The sequence below is a fragment of the Aphis gossypii genome, chromosome 2, assembly GCF_020184175.1.
Source record: "Aphis gossypii isolate Hap1 chromosome 2, ASM2018417v2, whole genome shotgun sequence".
NCBI classification, from domain to species: domain Eukaryota; kingdom Metazoa; phylum Arthropoda; class Insecta; order Hemiptera; family Aphididae; genus Aphis; species Aphis gossypii.
The window spans coordinates 88,697,215-88,720,585 of NC_065531.1; the positions used below are offsets into that span (position 1 = coordinate 88,697,215).

Sequence of the window (23,371 nt, forward strand, 5' to 3'; positions counted from 1 at the left end):
TCTGTAGAATATTTTTTGCACTGAGCCGGGTTCGAACTGGTGACTGCGCGCGTCGTGGCCAACTTGTGTGACCACTGTACCACACTGCCCTTTGATCTTCAAGTGACATCATTACCTATAATGATATTAGCAAATTTTCATAATTATTATATTTTTTAAATATACCTATATATATATATACGCTTAGTATACTCTGATCTATGGGAATTTAATTATCAGAATGATGATTAGACATCATTAACATTCTTAAAGCCATAAATTCTAGATTAATTTTTTGTGATAATGCCTCTGCACATGTAACCCAATTCATTATTTGTTACCTAGTTAGACGTATGTGTCACTAAGTATTCTTGGTAAATTTTCCATATAGTTTGTACATTTATTGGTGTAATCACATGATTTGTTTCAATCGTCGCACTATATAAAATAAAAAATAAAAAATAAATGATATAACTTACTCTTCTCGAAAAACTTCGCCATGGATTGCGACGAGTTCAGCTCGTGAAAGTAGGCTCTCCTCAGATTCTCGTTTCCATTTTGTATTAAATAATGAAGAAAAATAAGTTTATCATATTTTTATTTAAACCATCTGTTAGAAATAAAGTGAAAATTTCTTGAATATTATATTCTTATGAACTAGTATAACACAGAAATACTTCATTTTTTACAGACCGAAAATCAAATAATCACATGCGAAATAATAAATAAAAAAAAATGTTTGATGTAAACAAAAAAACTCAACTAAATATTGTATAGCTGAACAAAATAAAAAATCATAGTTGCTGAAATGTTTATCATGACACAAAAACAGTACGACTAATTTCAAAAACTCAGGATTTCTTTGAAATCGCTGAATATATTACTGTTATATAGCTTAAAGAATCTTGTTATATTGTATGACTTAAATAAAACAATTTTAGGGATCGATAATAAATTTCTGTGTGGGTGACTGATGAACACTTATGCTATTGTTTGTTAGGGATTTCTTCTACAATACTCAATTGTCGAGAGTATGCATATGAGAACATGTCGGACTATCGTTAAAATAAATTTCTATATGACTGTCGAGTGTATTGTTATGTTAATTTTTAAACACATTGGTAATGTGTGATTATGGAATTTTTGTATAAAAGACAATATTTTTTTTAAACAACAAATTAAAAACTTAAAACCTATTATTTTGTATGTAGATTTATCTACAATGTAGGTACCAGGTACCTACATATATGGCTATATATATAATATTATTAATACAGTAACTAAATGAAAATTACCTATGTTATATCTTACATTATTTTTACAAATTATTAATTATTATCTATTATATTTAGACTTATCCTATGACAGTAGCTGGAAAACAGAACAGATCTTTTAGTGCAAAATATTTAAAAGAATACTCTTGGCTTGAGTACAGCTTAGAAAAAAATGCTGTATTTTTTTTTTGCTATCGAAATTTTGGTTGCGGTGATGTTGATAAAGTATTTACAAAGATTGGCTTTACAAATTGGAAAAAGGTATTAACAAATTAAATATGCTATATTTTAGTTCTTAAAATATATTATGTATAAACAATAAACATTTAAATATAAACTGATGTAGTGTTGTGTATGGTGTATCTAGTAACTAATGTAACTTGGAATTTTTTAATTAAGTAATATTCTCAATAACTTTATTTATCAATTATTAGATGGGAGGTGCAAATTCAAAAATTTCAAAACTAAAAGCACATGCTGTTACTAAAGAGCATATGTTAAATATTTCTAGAATGTCAGGTTACAAAAATAGTGTGGTTGCTGGATGTGTTAGTTCTCAAATATCAATTGCTCATCAACAATTTGTTGAAAATAATAGAAATTATTTAAAAAAACTTATTAACATTGCACTGTTTTTGGCTCGCCAAGGAATTGCGTTTCGTGGACACAAAGAAGACACTAACTCACCTATTCAAGGTACCTACCTATCTAGTTAATGAAAATATCTATCATATAAATTATTAAAACTGATAGCTTATTTTTATTTTTAATGTTTTAATTGCAATATTGATATTTAGGAAATTTTATTGAAATGTGTAAATTATTTTCCAACCACAACTTAGAGTTTAAAACATTATTTAACTGTTCAATAAATTACACTAGTCCGTTAATACAAAACGAACTTATTAGCTTATGTGCGAATAATGTTCAAAGTATGATAATATCTGAGGTTAAGGATGCTGGATGTTTTTCTATAATGTGTGATGAAGCAAGGTAATTAAAATATTAATACAGAATTTTTCTATTTATTTATAAATAACGAATGTATAATAATAATAAAGTAATTTTTCCAAGGTGTCATAAGCAAGAGCAAATGTCTATCTGTATTAGATACACAAAAGACTTTGAAAAACTTGAACGTTTTCTGGGCTTTGTAAATGTATCACAGAGCCAATCTGCTGCTTCATTATTAAGTTTTATTTTATCTTTCTTGAAAGAATTGAACTTAGATAATATTCCAATCGTTGCTCAATCTTATGATGGGGCCAGCGTGATGCCTGGTTGTAGAGGACGTTTGCAAACATTACTTAAGAAGTATCATCCTAGTGCGGTTTATATTCATTGTATGGCCTACAGGCTAAACTTAGTGGTGGTTGACATGTGTAAAAATGTGAAGGTATGTACTATGTATTATCTATTTATGAATATATTTTAAAATGCTTCAATAGGATGTAAGATTGTCAGCTCACTAATATTGAAAATATTTTATGGTTATAGTACAGTAAAAACGTATTTAATGCTTTAGAAGCAATTTATATACATTTTTCTATGCCTACTACAAATAAAAAATTTCAAGATATGCAAGCCAAACTAAAAATGGATCTTGTAACATTATCAAGTATTAGTGATACACGTTGGGTGTGTAGGCATAAAAATTGTAAAGCTGTTATTGAAAACTTCAAATTAATTGTAAATGTTTTACAAGAAGAGGTAGAAGAAAATAATGATAGAGATGTTAGCCGAGCTATTGGTAAATATTAGATTTATTGTAATAAGTGATGATTACCTATATTAAAAATTGTATATTTTATATTTTTATAGAAATATTAGCCATGATGTTGAAAGGAGAATTTGTAGTATATTTACATATCATGAATTATGTATTAAGTATAATTCAAATTTTGAGTTGTAAATTACAAATGAAAAATGAAACATTAGGAAAAGCTGCTAATACTATTATTGGAGTAATTAAAACATTTGAAGATAGCAGAAATACAGAAAGTTTTTCAAAACTTTGGGAAGAAATTGAAAACTTTTCAATAGAAAACTGTATCGATTTGCATATGATTGTATGTCATTGTTTACCACGTATCACTAATTCTAAAGTTGAAAAGTTATGCAATTATAAATACTATTACCTATTTAATTTTTTTAGTGTCCAAGAGAAAGAGAAGAGAGGTAACACGACTAAATGATTTTATAGTGAGCACCACAACAAGTGCTATTGATCAGAACTTTCAACAAGATAGTGAAATTACTTCTATGGATTTTTGGAAAGTTCATGCATTTTTCCCTATACTTGATAATTTAATAGGTAGTCAATATGAAATCTAAATTTTCAACACAAAGCTTAGAATTAGCCCAGTCAGTTGAAAGCTTTTTTGAACTTGATTATGAAAAAAGTTCTTATTTTATTAATAGTTATAAGGTAATTAAATAGCAGCAAACTAATATTAAAATAATTTGACGCATAATCGTGGAGTATTTTTATATTTTTACATTTAAATAATACTTTGGCCTAAACATAGTTCTTTTAATTTTTGTTCTAGTCATTATTTAATATAGATGAAGATGCATTAAAGTGTGAACTAAAAGTAGCTAAAAGTTGTTTAATAAATGCTCAAAATTCAGATGATTCCATAAGTGGTATGAATGTTGAAGCAAAAACACAATCTCAACTTTTAAAATCAGTTGTTCAACAAGAAGTTTATCCTAATGTTTATTTATTATTAAAGACTGCATTCGCTATACCCATAAGTTCAGCTACGTGCGAGCGATCTTTTTCATGTATGAAGAGAATTAAGTCATCCATTAGGTTAACTATGACCCAAAACAGATTGAGTGATCTGGCTATACTTAATATAGAAAGAGAACTATCTAATAAGATAAATAATGATGATATTTTAAAACTATTTTCATTAAAATATAGGCGTATACAGTTATAAATTATAATGTAAATTTGTTTTTATTGACTAGGTAATGTGTTATACTTTGATTCTATCTCTATGGTTTTTTTTTAGTTTTAGGTTATTTGTGATAACTAAATGCTAGGGATGGCTACAGGGGGGGCTTCCCCCCACGAGTTATTTTGAACTTTGGTTTTTTAGGACTCTAGCCCCTGTAACTATTAAATCCTAGTTACGCCCATGCACGACACTACGACAGTCTATAAATAGCGAATTTATTGAATGATTAGAATGTAGACTGTAGAGTAATTATTGTGGTGCACGATCATAATATAATATATTATCGAATTATCTTGATATCAGATTGTATAATATATTATAGATAGTTTACATTATTAATTTAGGTGTCATTATTATCACAGACTACCTATTTTAAATTTTAATATGATTTATGAACTGATTATCGCATTTCATTTACCTACCTAGTGATATTTGATTCTCAATTTAGATTTTTGAATTTTTGATTAACGTTACATAATGGAAGTTGGTGCAACATTTGCTCCCCGTAAAAACAATTCCATCCGATTTTGTTGTATATATGGGTGTACTTCACTGGCTAGGAGAAATCCAGAAATTAAATTTGTTACATTTCCTAAAATGAATGATGCGATAAGAAGAAAAAAATGGATCAATGTTTTGAAAATGAGAAAAAAAGTTACTGATTCTGTGTCTGTTTGTTCTTTACACTTCAAACGAGATGATTATATAAATGCAGGTAAGTTAAAATGAAATTATAGTTTACATTTATATATAGATAGAATATTTAGTTATGTGTGTATAATGTATGTATTGAATAAATACATGTATAATTATCTTCTTATATATAAAAATGAATCGCAAAATGTGTTGGTAAGCGCATAACTCAACAACCCCTGGACCGATTTGGCTGAATTTTTTTTTTTAATTGAATAGCTCATTGCGGAAAAGGTTCTTACGGACGAAAAATTTGAGAAAGTTATCGGATTAGAGAAATATGACGAGGTGGTGATGAAATTACAGAAGCGCCATCTATCCAGCAAATAGTCAACTAAATTATTTTTGGTAGTCAATGGCAACCATTTAAATAAAATAAATCATTTATTTAAAATGTTTTTAAAAATGCATGCAAATAATCATACAAACTTAAATCGTTGTCATAGTAAAAAAAGAAATTAAAAATCTATATATATATAAATGGAGACAAAAATGTATAAAAATTCATCAATTGAGAACAGCTGAACCGATTTCGCTAATTATTTTTTAGGAGTATTTGTTATTGTCTGGAGAAGGTTTTTACGAAAGAAAACTTTTAAAAAGTCAACCGAATAAGACAAGTAGAAAAAGTGCAAAATCTATTCATTGATGTCTGGGATTTGAACTCGATACCATTGTCTTTATTTACTCTATGGTAGACGTAGACATCTAAACATCAGATCGATGTACAATCAATATAATCTATGGTTTCTATAGTTATTTTAGTTTGGAAATTTGAAATTTGTTGAGTGAATTTTTTTTTAGTTCACAATAATCTATCTATCTTCTATCTTTATATATATGAAAATAGAGACAAAAATGTATAACATTTCATCAATTGAAAACGGCTGGATCGATTTCGCTCATTCTTATTTTGTTTGGGTCGTAATTTCCAGGAGAAGGTTCTTATGTAAGAAAAAGTTAAGAAAATTGCACGGAAAATTAAAAAAAAATACGATGAAAAATAAAAAATACCTATGACTACTATTACTATTATTATTATTATTATTACTATTTTATGGTAACAATTTTTTTGTTATTATTATTTATTTTCCCCATTTTTGTAACATTTTTCACTGATGATTCGCTCCTATTGGTCGCAAGAGAAGGTGCTTATGTAGTACAATTTTAGGAAAATCCACCAAAAAACTTCGGAATCTGGATGTAAAAAAACAACAACAACTATCACTGCAGTCCAGCAAGAAAATAAACTATATTAAGGTCACTATTGATTATGATTGAATATAATAATTATAGACCTGTTGTTATATTTTGTTAAAACCATAACAACAAAATAAGAATTAACAAAATAAGTCAATGTCTACAGTAAATTTCAAATTCACAGCAATAAACTAACATAACAAGTTATACCAAGTTTTATTGTTTTACCAACAGGTAAAATGTATTTTTTTATTTAAAAACCACGAGATGGCACATTATTGTATTTTACCCACCGTAGTAAAATAAAAAATGATATAACTTTGAAACTTAAGTGTTAGAAATTATAAGCTTACGTACACATCTCTCGGGGTCCGCAATCCACCACGTGTGGATTGCCTACATGATAATATACTCCTCGCATAATCATAAGAGAGTCTCACGGCAACGGCAAGCAGAATGACTATAATATTATGACTTGAGTAACTCACTGTCTAATAAACGTAGAGCCTGAACAATGATAGATCGATGCTTACAATTTACACGGTACATTCGTAAAATCGTACCACAAATTTAGTGTGCAATAAGAAAGCATTTTACAAAATTCGCATATTAAGGTGGTGGTTTTACAAGATTTTTGAGAATCAAAACGGTCAATGAAAATGTCTAAGTTTTGAACACCGTTAAACCGAATATTAAATAACAAATTAATCAAAATTCGAATCATATTATATAGAATTGGCATTTTTAACGGGCAACGAAGTGCACGGAGCCAGCTAGTATAATATAATATTAATTTTTAAATTTTTTGTAATAATATAATATTATATAATTATACGATGTAAACCATGATGTTTGTTTAGATAAATCTTCTAAGGAACATTGCTTAAAGAAAACCGCTGTTCCATCATGCAATTTACCAAAATGTAAGGAATTCAAATTCACTGATGAATTATCACTAATTGCAAGATCTGAACGATCAGAAAAGAGAAACAAAATTACTTCTGCAAAATGTCATTTTAGTTTTGAAGAACAAAAATTTAATAACGATACAAGTTACAATATAAATAATAATATTATTTTGAATAATAATTCTGTTATCGACCAATGTATTTCAACAGCCATTACTAGTTTATTAAAGGATTGTTATGGGCTACGAGATATCTATAAGATATCTACGAGATTACAAGGCTAAGTTAGTATGACCATGCCTCGTGTCAAGGGTAATGCGGTTGCTACTATGACCACATTGTGTCGGAATAGTAAGCGCACCAATAATTACAGTGCACTAATGATGCATTTGAGATGTTATTGCACATTCTCAAATTCGTGTCCGAATTTGCAACAACAACAACAAGGACACCTGGTTTCGCCCAGAAGGCGACCACACGACGTAAACAAGAGACGCACCACAATATATAAGGGAGCCCGAAGACCAGCAACGGCAGATGTACCAAAGCTATCAACAACTGAGCACTTTCACATCACTCAGCCACTTATTTATTTGTTACATGTATTTTGTTTGTATGCAATAAAACATATTACGTTATTAAGTTTAACTTTCATTCAAATTAACCATTTGGATTCAAATCTGATACTGGCACGCAACAGGATGCTCAAGTGCAAGTAACTAGCTAGTGGTGACCTAACATTTTCATTTACAGCATTAATTAATACTGATCAGAAATTAAATACTTTAACAGGTTTACATTCATTTGTACTTCTTGATTCTATAATTGAATCATTAAATTTATTAAAACCAATACTATTCAATTCTAATAAAATATTTTCTTTAAGAGATTGTGTAATAATGACATTTATAAAACTAAAGCAAAATATGTCATATTCTGTACTAGCTGTTCTATTTAAATGTTTCAGTACACATTGCAAGAAAATAATATCAGCAGCAATAGATGTTTTATATGTTGTATTAAAACCAATGATTCCTTGGCCATCAAAAAAATTAAATTCTTTGTAACATGCCCAAATGTTTTAATAATTTTAAAAGTACAAAGATTGTAATTGATTGCATTGAAATTCCAATTATGAAACCCAAAACATTATCAGCTTCAATAATTGCATACTCTCACTATAAATCAACTCACACTGCCAAGTTTATGACTGGTATCACACCTGTTGGATTACTTTCATTTGTTAGCCAAGGATATGGTGGACGTGTCTCAGATAAATTTATTTTTGAAAATAGTTTACTTATTAATCTGCTGGAAGAAGATGATGCAATTATGGCTGACAAAGGATTCCTCATTGACTCAATATGTGCAGAAAACATTTAAACTATTTAGACCTCCTTTTTTAAAAGGAAAACAACAATTTAGTTCAACTGAAGCTCTTCTCAATAAAAGTATTGCCAGTGCACGGGTACACATTGAAAGAGTTAATCAACGTATTAAGATATTCAGTATATTAAATGAATTTCCTTCAAGCTTAACTTCTAAAGTAGATGAAATATTTTTTATTATTTGTGCAATTGTTAACTTAAGTGTTCCAATTCTTGGAATTGATAAGTTTTAAATATTTAATTATAAAAAAAGTACATTTTTAATTATTTATTTTAAAAGTTATATATATAAAGTTTATAATTCTTTATTTTTACTTAATCATATTGTATGTAGCATATGTTCAAATAAGTGATGTTTTAATTTAGTTAACATTTTATGTATGAATTCTTCATTTTTTTGTATGTTTATAATATACATGCCATTATCATATGATGAGTATATACAAAAACCTGTACTTGTAATATTATTCACAAACATACCAAGTTGAACTTGTCCATAGTAAACATGTTTAGTGTTAAGTGTATACATATCATTTTTTTATTACTTGCATTTTAATACTTGCAGTTCTGTATAACATATTTTATACCTTCAGTCTTCCCATTGTATGGACATTTAATTTCAAGTAACTTTATATGCTTCCCAGGCTGAAATATAATTCCATCTGCTGAATAACCTAACCAAGGATTATCCTGACAAACTAATAAACCTGGTTCAAATATAGTACAATTTGGGTTAACAGTTTTGTATAATTCTTTAGCTGGTGGTTCCATTTCTATACCATGCTTGACAAACTTGTTTGTAAATGAATTACCAATAAAATATTTTAGTGAATTAACTATCCAGTTTGGATTTTTGTTTGATGTATATGTATATAATGCATAACACCTTGAACCTGTTATCCTATATTTCATTTCAATATCCCACAGTCTTTTAGAAGTACTAGTTTTATAACAAATTTCCCAAATATTGATCAAACTTAAATGATCATACTCTTTAGTACAACACTCTCTCATGGGACCAAATACATAATAAATATTTTTCAAAATCTGCATTCACTTGTGTTGGTTCATTATCATTGCAAGGGACATGTCTTCCACTACTAAAAATACAGGGTGATTTTTTTATCGTGAACCAGTTAATATTTCGGGAAGTATTAGGAATTTTAACACGTTGACTGCCACAAGCCCGCCGGCGACCCAAGTGATGTCTTTTATTGTTAAGCTATTTGGGGCGCCGGCGACCTAAATCATATTATTAATGTGACGCCACTTGGGTCGCCGGCTGCCAAATTTAACATCAACATTAAATGTATCTAATTCTTTACGGCTTAGAGAGAATAATATTTAGATTGTACCATGGCGTAGACAAGACGATTTTGATCAGTTTTAAAAAAAAAAAAAACAATAAAACCCTTCAACTTTAAAACTTTTATATTTTATATAAAAAAAATTAATATTTGAATATAAAAGTGTAGTAAATAGTAGTATAAAACGTTAAAATCAAAATTAAAAAAAATTTAGAGGTACCTTATATAAATCGATAAGAAAAAATTCACTTTATATTACTTAAAAATAAAAATGTATACAAAATCGTAACAAAATGTTATTCATACATTTTGTTTTTTTAAAATATGGTCTTGAAAACATTGTATGCAAACCGATGGTTTCGATGGGTAAAGACTGCAAAAGGTTGTTACTTTCTTAGCCTTGTTTAAAGCTTCCCTAGAAACAATAAATTAAAAATCTAAAATTCATATTAATTTAAAAAAAATATTTTGAACTCACTTGTATCCTAGTTCATTCGAAAATTTTGTATAGCATTCAATACACCTTTTTCTTTTTTTTCTGTTTCTTGAACATTTTTCTTCTGTCTCCTCGAGTTTATGTTCTATTATTTGTCGTTTTTGAAATCTATTTTCAAGAGGTTGTTCAGAATTTGAAACACGTAAAGATGTAGGTTTTAATTCAAGGAGTTTATCTACAAGCACTTCACGAAATTTATGTATGGTGAGTTTATTTCGAAAATTTTGTTCATTATACATAATTTGAGCATTTACTACAAATGTATTTAAAATTATCTCAGTTGCTACCTTGTGATACCACCGAACACTCTTTCTCATAGGAGTGCAGTACGACGCTAACTGATCCGATAAATCTATTCCTGCTTTTCCAGCATTATAGAATAATATGATATCTGGTTTAAATATATCTTCTTGATTCCTATTTTTCTTCCCAGTGTTTGTCATATTTAATTGATGTCGCGTTGAAAGTAAGTGAATGTCACGTTTATCTTTAAATTTAGATACTACAATACCAGAATCATTTTCCAGACCGACAAATTCCCCTTTTTTCAATTTTTTTTCAATCACTGTTTTTGGTAAAAAACGTCTATTTTTTCTAAGAGTTCCAACCAAATGAGTGTCTTGCCTTAAAAGTGTTTCCGCTAGTGGAACAGACGTATAAAAGTGACAATAGTACGTCCTTCGTTCAGATAGTTTTCACACAAAGAAGTTACTATTGTTTCACTCAACGCTTCTCCGGGTTTAGATTGTTTTCCTTCGTATATAATAATTTTATACGTGTAACCATTAGTCCCACATACTTTGAAAAATTTTACGCCATACTTATGCGTTTTATTTTTGATATACTGCCGAAATTTAAGTCTGCCTCGAAAAGGTATCATAGATTCATCAACCGCAATTATTTCTCCAGGTTTATGTATATTTTTTACTAAATCATTTGCCATATTGAGTAATTTTCTTACTTTGTATAAGCGATCAGTTTTGTTAGCAGTCTCATTGTCCTCAAAATGCCAAAACCTAAGAATGAGTTCAAATTTATTCCGACTCATAGTTTTTGGTGCAACACCATTTTTATAACGTTCAGCTTTGCTCCAATAGTCAGCTATTGAAGTCATTTTTACGAGTCCCATCCACATCAAAAGTCCCATAAATTTTTCCATATCATTTTTGTTTATTGGTTGCCAAAATGAAAATCTACTACCACGTGTAATTTTTTGAGTATTTAAAAATTGTTGAGCGTTTCTATTTGTTTCAATAACCATTAACTCAATTATATTGTCAGTTAAAAACAATTTAAAATAATCCATAGGTCCAATATCCTCATCTAAAATGACTAATGGCCCCGAATTTCCCGTAAAGTTAAATTTTTTTTTGATTAGTACCTGTTACTATATTCCAATTTGATTGGCTATTGTTAGATGTCAGTAAAGTTTGATTCTCAATTTGATCCTCATCATCTGACGACTCTTGAGAATCGCTATTATTTTCATTTTCAACACAATATATCGAATCACTATCACTATCGTCAAAACTGTCACTAGAAAAATTGTCAGAATCATCTAGTGCATTATTAATCATGCGTTCATCCATTATGATATTATGTTAACAATTTTTACGTAAATAAAGCAAAAATTATAATAAAATTCAGAACTTGATAACCACGAGAAGTTCACACTTCTTATTCTAGACGAATACTAAAAGATAATTGACGTATAAACGTGTAAAATAAATATTATTATTATCTTAACCAATGAAAACAAATTATTATCTAATTCTAGCACGAGACAGCGGGATACCCAAGTGGCTTGTACGAAATATCACATTATTAGCAGGCCGCCTGACAGCCGGCGACCCAAGATTTTTCTTTTTTTGATAATATTATCTACGATTATCTGATTCTAAATATATCAATTTCATTAAAACCCAACAACTGGATCTATTTTTATAAATGTAAGCATTTATGAAATACGATGTAAAAATAGTATGGCCTGACACGCGCTGATACGACTTGGGTCGCCCGCGGGCTTGTGGCAGTCAACGTGTTAAAATAATTTTTTTTTTAAACTTTCTAGGTTTTTCTATTTTACATTTTGTTACAATTTTGATAATTTTAACTTCCTCCCTTACTTGATAAAACATTATCCACTTTCGATTTTCAAATGGCAATACCTATTTTCGATAACGAAAATCTATAGGCATACTGAAAAAATAATTTTAACGTTTATAGAATTTAATTTGAGAAATCCGTTTAAGACTTATTAATGCTTTGATATTCGTTCAGTTTACTGCTACTGGGCATTTCTTAAACCCAACAGTAAAAACCAGAAGTCAAAACGAAATTTTATCTCAATTTCACAATACCCATAACGGTCATAATCGATAATAACATGATTGATAAACAATACTATTTGATAAAATAGTGCATCCTATCTTCACTCCCGCCGGAACACGGAAAAAGATAAATAGAATGACCACTCACTGCAAACATACTTAAATAACGATACTACTGTTCCTGGTGGTTTACTACACCATTCACACCAAACAATCGATATCTATATTAATTATCAATTGATTATGGTTTTAATCGATAATCGAATTAATCGATTTTTACCGAAATATTCGATTTATTGTTCATATTTCTGTTTTTTTTTTTTTTAATTAATAATAATATACAATTAATGCTATAATAAAACAACTAAAATATCATTAATCAAATATTATATATTATATTGTATAATTTTTTAATTTATTTAAGTTTATTAATTGGTAATTATACATAATAAATACATATTAATATAATTTATATTTATATATCAGATTGACTAGTAAATTACAAAATAAATATTTTTTTAAAACAATATGGTGTATAGGTAGTATAGTAAATGATTATAATAAACAGAAAACATTTATTCATTTTAAAACAAAGTAAATCAACAATTTCTATGTATTTAGAAAAATAATTCATAAATACAGATACAATTAATGTAAAATTTATGTACTTGGATTCAGGATTTAAAGCCAAACTAAAGTAGTTAAAGGTCTATTCACACATTTCTTTTTTTTTTAGTTACACATTTTTACAATGCCCCTATTATTCTAAGTTTTCGTTAAAAATAGATAATTACAAATCAATCTGTGTATATTAAAAAAAAAAAAAAAAAAAAAAAAATAGAATAGGTAAGTCATTTTGATTACACAAATCAAGTGACACAAAAAATAACCTACATCAGACTGACAATGTTTTGTGCATCGAGGAAGTGAGTCCTGTATTGTTAATCTGATGCGAGGCTATAGGCCCAAAGCTTATTGTTCATAGTACCTACCTGATTTTCCTTTTATAAATATAAGGTATTCTGTGATAGTGTGATATATTTTTTGTATAATGTATAATTTGCATTTTTAAAACTATCTCGTGTGTGAATAGACCAATTAATAATGGACATTAATTCAATATTAAATTATCGAAGACAATAAACACATTAGTTATCAATAATTTTACTAGAGTATGAACAAATTTCCGTAGTGCAAATTTTTGCAGAATTTGGGTAAGGTCATACCTAATAAAAAATATTAACACTTAACATGTCCACTACCCTAGATAAATTAATAAAAATTAAATGAACATTAAACATACTTTATAATATCTATTCTAGATTACAACATATTTTTAGGGCTATGGATGTTTTAAAAAATTATTAATTTTTATACTTTTTTTTGAAATTATGTTAATTTTTAATTAATATTTTATGCTATAAAAATCTTTCTTCCTCAACACTATATTCATGTTACTTTATTCTTTTTTTTTTTCTAATTTGCTTATTGTAATTATTGTGTACAGATTGTAAATATTGTCTTTCTTAATAAAAAAAAATCTTTTAATATTGCATAAAAATGACACTATCATATAAAAAAAAAATTTTAATTTGCCAATTTAGGTTAATAAAAATTCCATAGCCCTAATTATGGAAAATAGTAAATCAATAACTTAAACTAATTATTTAAACATACAATTAACTAATAATATAACAATCAAAAAATTTTACATATGTAGAAATAGTTGGTCTTGATGCTGCGCTGTTTTTTTTTTATCTGAATGCAACTAAAAAATGACATTAAAATAATTATAGAAATGATTTATTCTACATATAAAAAAAAAATTATTTATTCATACTTATGAAGTTATCAGCTGAGATATACTTTGCTGTGACTAACCAAAATTACGAATTGTAATTGTTCATCCAATGTTGTTATAGATATTTGAATTAAAAGTTAGTACTACTAATTGCAGTTGAAATTTGAAAGAAAACAAAATTAATTGTCTAAAAAATAAGCAAAAATTATGATAAACATCAAATTATTTATTTTATAAAAAAAAATTCATACTTACATAATAAATTATTTAGCTTGTTTAAAGATTAAAATATAATATGTAAAGAAATATGGATATTTTATTCTTTTATAGTCATCAGATACCAGTAGACAGTAAGCAATGTAAATTTGCATTAATTGCTGGTCAAATTGAGCTGCCTAGTCATATAGTTCACTGTATTTTTTGATTAATTATATAAACTTTACTTATTGCCACTGAAATAAAATTAAAATATTAGAACCATAGTTATTAATAATAATATGTATAAATCATTTAGTAAAAAAAATGCAATTCTAATATATTAATTTTAGATTGAACTTACCAATAAATTATACAAATAAAGTTGTCGGCAAAGTATGAAATCTGATTCCCATATACATAATAATATTGCTGATTGGACAGAAGTATATTTTTAATTAAATTCAAATTTATTAACCAAATTACAACAATAAAACACTATCAAAAAATATAATAGGTATGCTGTATGCATTGGAATAATTGGCGCAAACTTTAAATTTATATTTTAAATGATACACATAATTTAGTATTTGTTTAAAACGTATTCTTTGGTTAAACATTTAAAGAATAGTACTTAATTAATTAATGATTAATATTCCATATTTGATAATGGGAAAATAACATTAACGATTAATCAAAAACCACATGTTTTAATAAACAGTTTGCCAGAATGCCGGCATTTATTATCGTTTATCTACTAATACGTGATAAGACCGTATACCAGGAATCAGTAACCAGTGCTTTATTGTGTAACCATAATGGTAAATTGTAAAATATTATTTTTATACTTTATAGCTGATACAGGCATACAGCCGCACTGCAGCAATGGCTAGTCGTTCAATGACACTCGGTAGCCGGTGTTCAGGTGGGAGTGGAGATATGATAGATTTGGGACACTTTTTTTTATCTAATATTATTGTTTATCAATCTTGTTATTATCGATTATGACCGTTATGGGTATTGTGAAATTGAGATAAAATTTCGTTTTGACTTCTGGTTTTTACTGTTGGGTTTAAGAAATTGCCCAGTAGCAGTAAACTGAACGAATATCAAAGCATTAATAAGTCTTAAACGGATTTCTCAAATTAAATTCTATAAACGTTAAAATTATTTTTTTCAGTATGCCTAAAGATTTTCGTTATCGAAAATAGGTATTGCCATTTGAAAATCGAAAGTGGATAGTGTTTTATCAAGTAAGGGAGGAAGTTAAAATTATCAAAATTGTAACAAAATGTAAAATAGAAAAACCTAGAAAGTTTAAAAAAAAAATTATTTTAAAATTCCTAATACTTCCCGAAATATTAATTGGTTCACGATAAAAAAAATCACCCTGTATACAGAATAAATAAATTAACATTAATAATAATCAATGGTGACTTCTGTTTAAGTTAAAAATGGGAGTATTGTTTCATTTAAAACTAGGTACATAAAAACTAGAAGAAATTTAAATAAAAATTGGACTAATGTATTAATATGTAAAATATAGATAATAATTAATAGCTAATCAAGGCTCAAGAGAATTTTGAAATACCTATTGTTTAATTTATACTTATGCATAAAGTGTATAATAATGTGAAATAAATACTAGGTAGGTTTATTAAATTGTATTAGTACTTTATTTTTACCTATGTATTGCTACTGCTGATTCTTTATTTTTATTCAACAGTATATGCTGAATTTTCAGGAGTATTTCACCAGATGGAGCTATTGTGTTAGGTATTTTACTTTTATTAAAATAAGAATGGTTCTTTAATGGTTTAGGTGCATACAACTGTAAAGCTGGCTTTTTTTGATTCCATGTACATTTTAAATCAGTCTGCGAAACTTCTTCCAAAATATTTATGCCAGATCTAAAATTAAAATAGTAGCAGAAAAAATATCTATAACACTTAACTACCCACTAAAAAAATATTAAATTACCTGTTAATATGAAGTTATGTTGCAACAATATGTATACAAGTCTCACTTGCACCTGCTTTACATGAACAAACTATTTGGGATACAATCCATGTAGTACAATTTTGAAAGCTCAAAGTTCCATAAACTTCATGGGGTTTTTCTCGTAATGCAGATGTTTGAAGACACATACCAAATAAATTAATTATAACATCATCTTTGCTAGTATACCCACAGTGAATTAAATGTTTATAATTTAAAATATTTTCTCCTTAATTAGGTTCTCCTAACCTAACCTCTCCTTCAACCATGTTCCTTGTAGTTGGTGTACCATTTCAAAATGTATAAATTTCATTTATACTGACCCTATCCATTTTAGACCTATTACAAAAGATCTATATGCGTATATTATAAATTATAATTAATAATATTAGGTTATTTATTACAAATCATAATAATTTAGTCAAGTATCAATAGTCTTATCAATTCTATCCACTAATAAAAAATAGGTTTGCAATAAATATTATTTTTATTGACTATTATCATTAGACTATTTCGAAAACAACATGACAACCACAACTACAGCCTTGATGACAACTTAAAATTATTGATTTATTATCTACAATCATGAATTCACGATAATCTGATGTATAAAATAAACAATACATTTATTCAATTTGTTGTAAGAATATTATTCTAATAGAAATTCAATTATAGAATTGCAATTATAAAGTATGCAGCCAGTACATTGTTTAGATAAAATATATTTAAAACACCAATTTAGGTGATAACGCTTGCAAAATTATATGTATATTGTATACAATTAAAATATTAACCCATTATGATTGAAAAATGAAAATATTTAACAATTTTCAAAACTTTTCCATTATATCACGGCATACGCGTATGCCGCCGCTCGACGGTTACCTCGTTTGAGATAGACCACGCCCATCGTTCAGATATCAATAATCAACGGCGAGGTAATGAAATGTGACGATGACGAGAAATTGTTAGTTAAAGATCTATCTAGCTTTAAATATGCACCAATTGTATCTTATGATGCGGAAAGAAGTTTTTCCAAGAACAAAAGTATGCTCTTAAAATCTATATTTATTACTTCATGCTGATATTCATCTCAAAATAATAATTTAATATGAATAGTATAGGTACCTAACATTTTTAAACACAATTTTATAAAAATAATGTTATTCTGAATTGTAAAATAATAATTTTATCTAATACTTCACCTAATTACTTTATAATGTTTTAATACACAATGTAAGTGTTTACATTGTGTGTACAATGTACATGTATGTGGTTTTTAATAAATTTTATCAAATTTTTATACTTTATATATATTTAGATTGTGTACATTTTTTACTCAAAACCTCATAGTTTGTTAATTTGTAAATAAAATTATTTTGCATATTTTTTGAATATTTATGATATGAAACTGCATATTTTATAAATTTTTGTTGCATATAAATACGGGCCCTAATAATAAGATAAGTTCATACTTATTATGATGACGACGACGGCGGGACGGGGACGGCTAGGATCTGAGAGATCAACGGTGGACTGTGGTATCGCGGCGGCGGCGAGGATCAGGGATAAGAGGAATAAGGTTCCAAAACATACACTTTCCACCTACTCATATAACATAAGCAGAGTGGCGATGGCTTCACGATTCCAAAAATATAATTAATCTTTCTAACCATATGCCATTAATGAAGCTATTTAATTGGTAATATTTAATTTTGATGTTCACAATTTTTTTAATTTATTAATATTATTAAACTACAATACAAAAAACCAACCAATGAAAATTTTGCTGAAGATTCATAGTCATTAATAATTACATCACATTATATATCTATTATTCCTAGTTTAAATTATACACCTAATCATAGAAATTTTAATTTTTAGGCAATGTACTTCGAATCGAAAAAGGCTTTCAGATAATCGAAACTCGTATTAAAAAAGAAGGCCCAGATAATTTTATTAAGCGATTTGAGAATAACTGTAAAATTATATAGTATATATTGTAACTAAAGCGTACAATGTTATTGCTCTTCAAGATTATATTATGTCAGTTGGTGAAGAGTATTTCATTCTACGCATACTTAATCATGCACATGGTTAGCATTTAAAAACCCAAAGATTATATTTAAAATAATGTTCTAAAATGATTGATACTTATACTAGTGATGTGAAAAAAAAATAATGAATCCACCTATGTTATTCCAAGTGTAAACATTACATGTGAGACATCATACTTAGTAAATATAGATAATGGAGTTTTTTTACATGCAAAATAGGACATACAGGATCATTTTGTAAACACCAAACATGAATACATAAAAACATCAAATAGCAACTTCCAAAAGCATCAACTGATGTCAGTGTGACCAATACTGCATTCGACGAGGTTTATTAACTTACTACCCGAGTAACATTTCGTAGGTTTAGTGTCGGTTATTTTGCACAGTGCCTAAATCACGGTTCAAACACGGTACCAGCGTGTTCAAAACCTTGTATATGGTGCACATTTTGTTTATGGGTTATAATAATTACTTTTAAAAAAATAATCGGTTCTTATACGGTGCAAAAGTTCAAACTGTATGAAATTCCTTGAAGGTGCAACAGTGCACAAATTTACCGTGCATATTATGTGTGAAAGTGTTCTATAAATAATTTTTATTGTACCTATGTGTCTGTGCTAATATGGTACTACAGTACAATATTAACACGGTGAACTAAAAGTGTGACAGAGAATAAAAGTACTGTGTTCGAATTTTGCGCCGGTGTTGTCTGTTACCACAGTCAACTGATAACAATATAATAATATAAAATAGTACATCTATATTAAAATAATAATTAGATGCATAATAAATGCAGCGGTGTTCGCATAACACCGTGCATCCGTGCTGGCGGGATCGATGGATGTGTAAACTTTGAAGTATATATTGTAACGAGACAGAATTGAATATGTTATATTTCTCCAAATAACATATAAATACGCTAGCGACGCGCCACCCGCAGACCGTTATGGAACTATCACGTATAGTTTCCTCTATACTTGGTGCAAATAAAACCACACCAGATGTCGCGGTACTCGCCTGCCCTTTTGAACGATATGTACCAGCGACATTTATAGATAAAAAAAACACAACTTACACACTCTATTAATCACGCCATAAGATAAAGAGTATCTCAGGACGCACTCCACTGTCTCACGAGACTGTCCGCATAAGAGGGATCACAAAAAACCAACAAAATGCCACACACCGAAGTCGATGCTCTCAAAACCCGCCGTAGTCGTAACAGGTATTAAATAGACCCCGATGAGCCAGCCAAAAACCACCTTTCCCCGTCAGCAGTCGTGTCTGGTGTTTACCGTCGTAACGGAAACACAAACAGCGCGACTTGCTTCGTATTATTCCGCCGCCTACCTACTTGCCGTATCTGGTATTTACCGTCTTAACGGAAATACAGACAGTACGAGCAAGTATCGCCGCCGCCACCCTCACCTGTCGTATCTGGTGTTTACCGTCGTCACGGAAGCACATACAGTACGAACAAGTGTCGCCGTTTCGTTCGCCGTCAACACTTTACCTTGCCGTATCTGGTATTTACCGTCGTCACGGAAGTACAGACAGTACGAGCGACTATCGTTCCCTTACAATTATACCTAGTACCGCTGATCGAGACACCCCGTTACAGCACAAATTAATCGTACCTAACCGCTGATCGAGACGCAGCGTTACACTCTCCGAACGTAACATTAGTACCGCTGATCGAGACGCAGCGTTACACTCTCCGAACGTAACATTAGTACCGCTGATCGAGACGCAGCGTTACACTCTCCGAACGTAACATTAGTACCGCTGATCGAGACGCAGCGTTACACTCTCCAAACGTAACATTAGTACCGCTGATCGAGACGCAGCGTTACACTCTCAAATTGTGATAAGTGATACCACCGATCACGATTTAAGATATACAGGTTACTCAACGAAACTAATTTTTTGGTGCGCTTAAAATTAACGATATTGTCATAGCAAGAATAACAGTTAGCGCTTTTGCATTTTAGTGATTTATCCTGGTACTACAAAGTAGCATAATTATCAATAATATCAAATTATCAACAAATGTCAAATATCAATATTCAAAAATAAAAATTCAAATCACGATTTAAGATATATCTTAATTCTTAAATCGTGTATTCGTGTTCAATGGTCAATAAGGTATTAATTATTATTACTAAATTTATTAAATACTAAATAGTAAATTATGAAGTATGATTATTGATTAGTATGAATAAGTAATAACGAATAACCATAAAAACCATTTATTATTTATAAAAACTACTATATTATATTATTTAACAAGAAACAAGCTTTGATAATTTTTTCTTAGTCCTATTTAATTTTTTGTTCTTTTGGTTTTCCATATATGTGTATTGTCTCATACGCATACAGATGTAGGAAGTGAATATTTCCACCATCACACCAGTCTTGTGATTTTCACATGGAAATTTTAAATTTGTTGAAGCTAAAAGGAATTCATTGTACGTATTTTCAAATACATCAGGAGCACTACAATGTTTTTGAAAACTAGCCTCTAGCACTTGTAAAATATTATACATATTTCCACTTGGGTGTGTAAGAAACCCTCTAGTTTTCATTTCAACAAGTTCAGATTTATTAGTGTTTATTTCTGGATTATTATTTTTTAATCCACTTATACATAATGTGCACTTATTTTTTTTACTCAATCGTTTGGCCAGGTATCTGTAAATTAAAATAAAGTTAATATTCTATTTTATAGAAATATTTTTTAAGGAACATAGGTACCTATATTTTTTATCATATTTATAATATTATTTTTTCTATATTTACATAGGTAGGTAAGCATTGTTAAAAATGTATTTAAAAAGTAATGATTTTTGTAAGTCTTATCTTACCCTCCTAAATAATATACAACACATTCAAAAACAGTGCTTTTTGTATAATCATGTTCAAGAAAAATATCTTCAGGATCTTCATCACCTTCTTCTATTAAAATAGCGATTTTTTGTTTCAATTTTTGAACTTTTTCTTTTCTTACTGATGTGTCATTCATCAATTCTTTTAAATCAGTAATGTCTAATATTGATTTGTTTTCTAATAGTTGTACAAATACAATGTATCTTATAATTTATTTACTGAAGACAATTTTATAACATTTATGTTAACATTAATAAATTTATAAAAAATATTATACCTTTGTCTACTTTACAATTTCCACTTTTAGGAGGTTTTAACAATGAATGTACATTTAACATCCTGTATAACTGTAAAAAGGTGGGCGTCGAAGGATGATCATTAGGCCCTGCAATTTGCCTTATAACGCCAAAGAATTTCTAGTATTGAAACCAAAAGTAAATAAAATTACTAACTATATTATTATTAATCAAATCAAAAATATGGGTGCAATTGTATACCTCTAAATTATCCTGATTCATTTTAGATGTCAAAACGTATGAAAAATTGCATTCGTTTAACAAGTATAATGTAATATCAATATAAGATTGAATTGTTACTCTCAATCCTTCTGCAGTTTGTAGGGTAAGAAATTCATCAGCTGTAATATTACCATCATAATAATTAGATTCCCAAGAATCAAGCCATTGTTTTCCTTCATTTAATACCTATATAACAAAAATATTATACGCATTATACACGGTTGATATTATACGCATAAATAAAAATCATTTTATAAGTATGATAGTAAAAACCTCTAAATCATGGGAATCTTGTTTGATTCCTTCCTTTGGAAATTTTCGATTCATGGCATCAAAAAGATTATTTAACATTAATGTGAATTGTTCAGTTTCAACTGAATCTTTAAAAAAGTCAGGCTCTCTATCTCTATAAAAACGTAATCCAACTGCTACTGATTTACTGAAAAGCTGTATAGTTGATTTAGTTCTAATAAATTATTTCATTATTCTTGTTTTATTTATAATAATAGTTTATTAAACACATTTCAGAAGCAAAAAATATATGTATCACTGTATTTATTAAATTTAAAATTTAAATTAGTATGTAGGGAGTTATTATAATTTACCTGAGTAGCATACTTCACTTTCATTTTAGTGATATTAGATAAAATCACATGGTTTTTTGTTATTTTAGGACAAACTTTTCCCAAATTATTTTCTTCAATTTTAAACAGTTTAAAAAAGTACTCCCATTTTATGAAAGATTTTGAATGGTGAATCTAAAATATTAAAACAAATATAATATACATTTTGACTTATAAATATTATTTACTTTTAACTGCTTTTTATCATGTAAACGATTTCTTATGGTTTTTATAAGATGCGGTGCATCACTAAACACAAACACTTTCCTTTTTTCATCATATGGATTTAAAAAGTAATTGTTGAGGGATTTCTTTTTACCACTGATTCCTAAATTGTTCCACATAGTTCTGTTTGTTGTAGCCCCATCTGTTGTTAAACCTATAACCTCAGCACCAGCATCTTCCAAAAGCATTATAGCTTTAATAACTAATTTTGTTAATTCAATGCCTAAAATGAATTAGGTAATAAAATATTATAATATTTTTAATCTTGTCAACATTTTAATTCAAATTGCAAAGGACCTTTAACTGGGCCTTTTGAGGCAAAAACTGCTACTGGTTGAGTGAAATTTTCGGTCAGACTTTGCCACATAATAACCAGACCATGATCTGCCTTTTCATTTCCTCTATTGGGAAGCTCTCCTCCAAAATCTTCCAATCCTGTATATGTTAGAGATCGAGAATTGACAGATATACTCGTTCTCAAAAAAATCTCATCCAAAAGTAAAATCCCTTTTTTATTAAATTGA

The 23,371-nt window shown here is 28.4% G+C and overlaps 3 protein-coding genes across 3 annotated transcripts; 1 reads left to right on the plus strand and 2 right to left on the minus strand.

Moving 5' to 3' along the window:
* Nucleotides 1-2,059: 2,059 nt before the first annotated feature.
* Nucleotides 2,060-3,435, plus strand: LOC126549887 (zinc finger protein 862-like). The gene is made up of 5 exons (XM_050200286.1): nucleotides 2,060-2,246; nucleotides 2,328-2,649; nucleotides 2,751-3,003; nucleotides 3,075-3,322; nucleotides 3,409-3,435. Exons 1-5 carry the CDS (start codon nucleotides 2,065-2,067, stop codon nucleotides 3,433-3,435), a joined length of 1,032 nt encoding a protein of 343 aa, XP_050056243.1. The 5' UTR covers nucleotides 2,060-2,064.
* A 7,416-nt stretch (nucleotides 3,436-10,851) lies between these two features.
* On the minus strand, nucleotides 10,852-11,800 carry LOC126549888 (piggyBac transposable element-derived protein 5-like). The gene is made up of 2 exons (XM_050200287.1): nucleotides 11,593-11,800; nucleotides 10,852-11,543 (listed from the first exon to the last, which is right to left on the minus strand). The coding sequence occupies exons 1-2, from the start codon at nucleotides 11,798-11,800 to the stop codon at nucleotides 10,852-10,854; spliced, it is 900 nt and encodes a 299-aa protein (XP_050056244.1).
* Nucleotides 11,801-20,877: 9,077 nt separating this feature from the next.
* On the minus strand, nucleotides 20,878-21,819 carry LOC126549889 (uncharacterized). The gene is made up of 3 exons (XM_050200288.1): nucleotides 21,759-21,819; nucleotides 21,460-21,658; nucleotides 20,878-21,286 (listed from the first exon to the last, which is right to left on the minus strand). Exons 1-3 carry the CDS (start codon nucleotides 21,817-21,819, stop codon nucleotides 20,878-20,880), a joined length of 669 nt encoding a protein of 222 aa, XP_050056245.1.
* Between the last annotated feature and the right edge of the window lie 1,552 nt (nucleotides 21,820-23,371).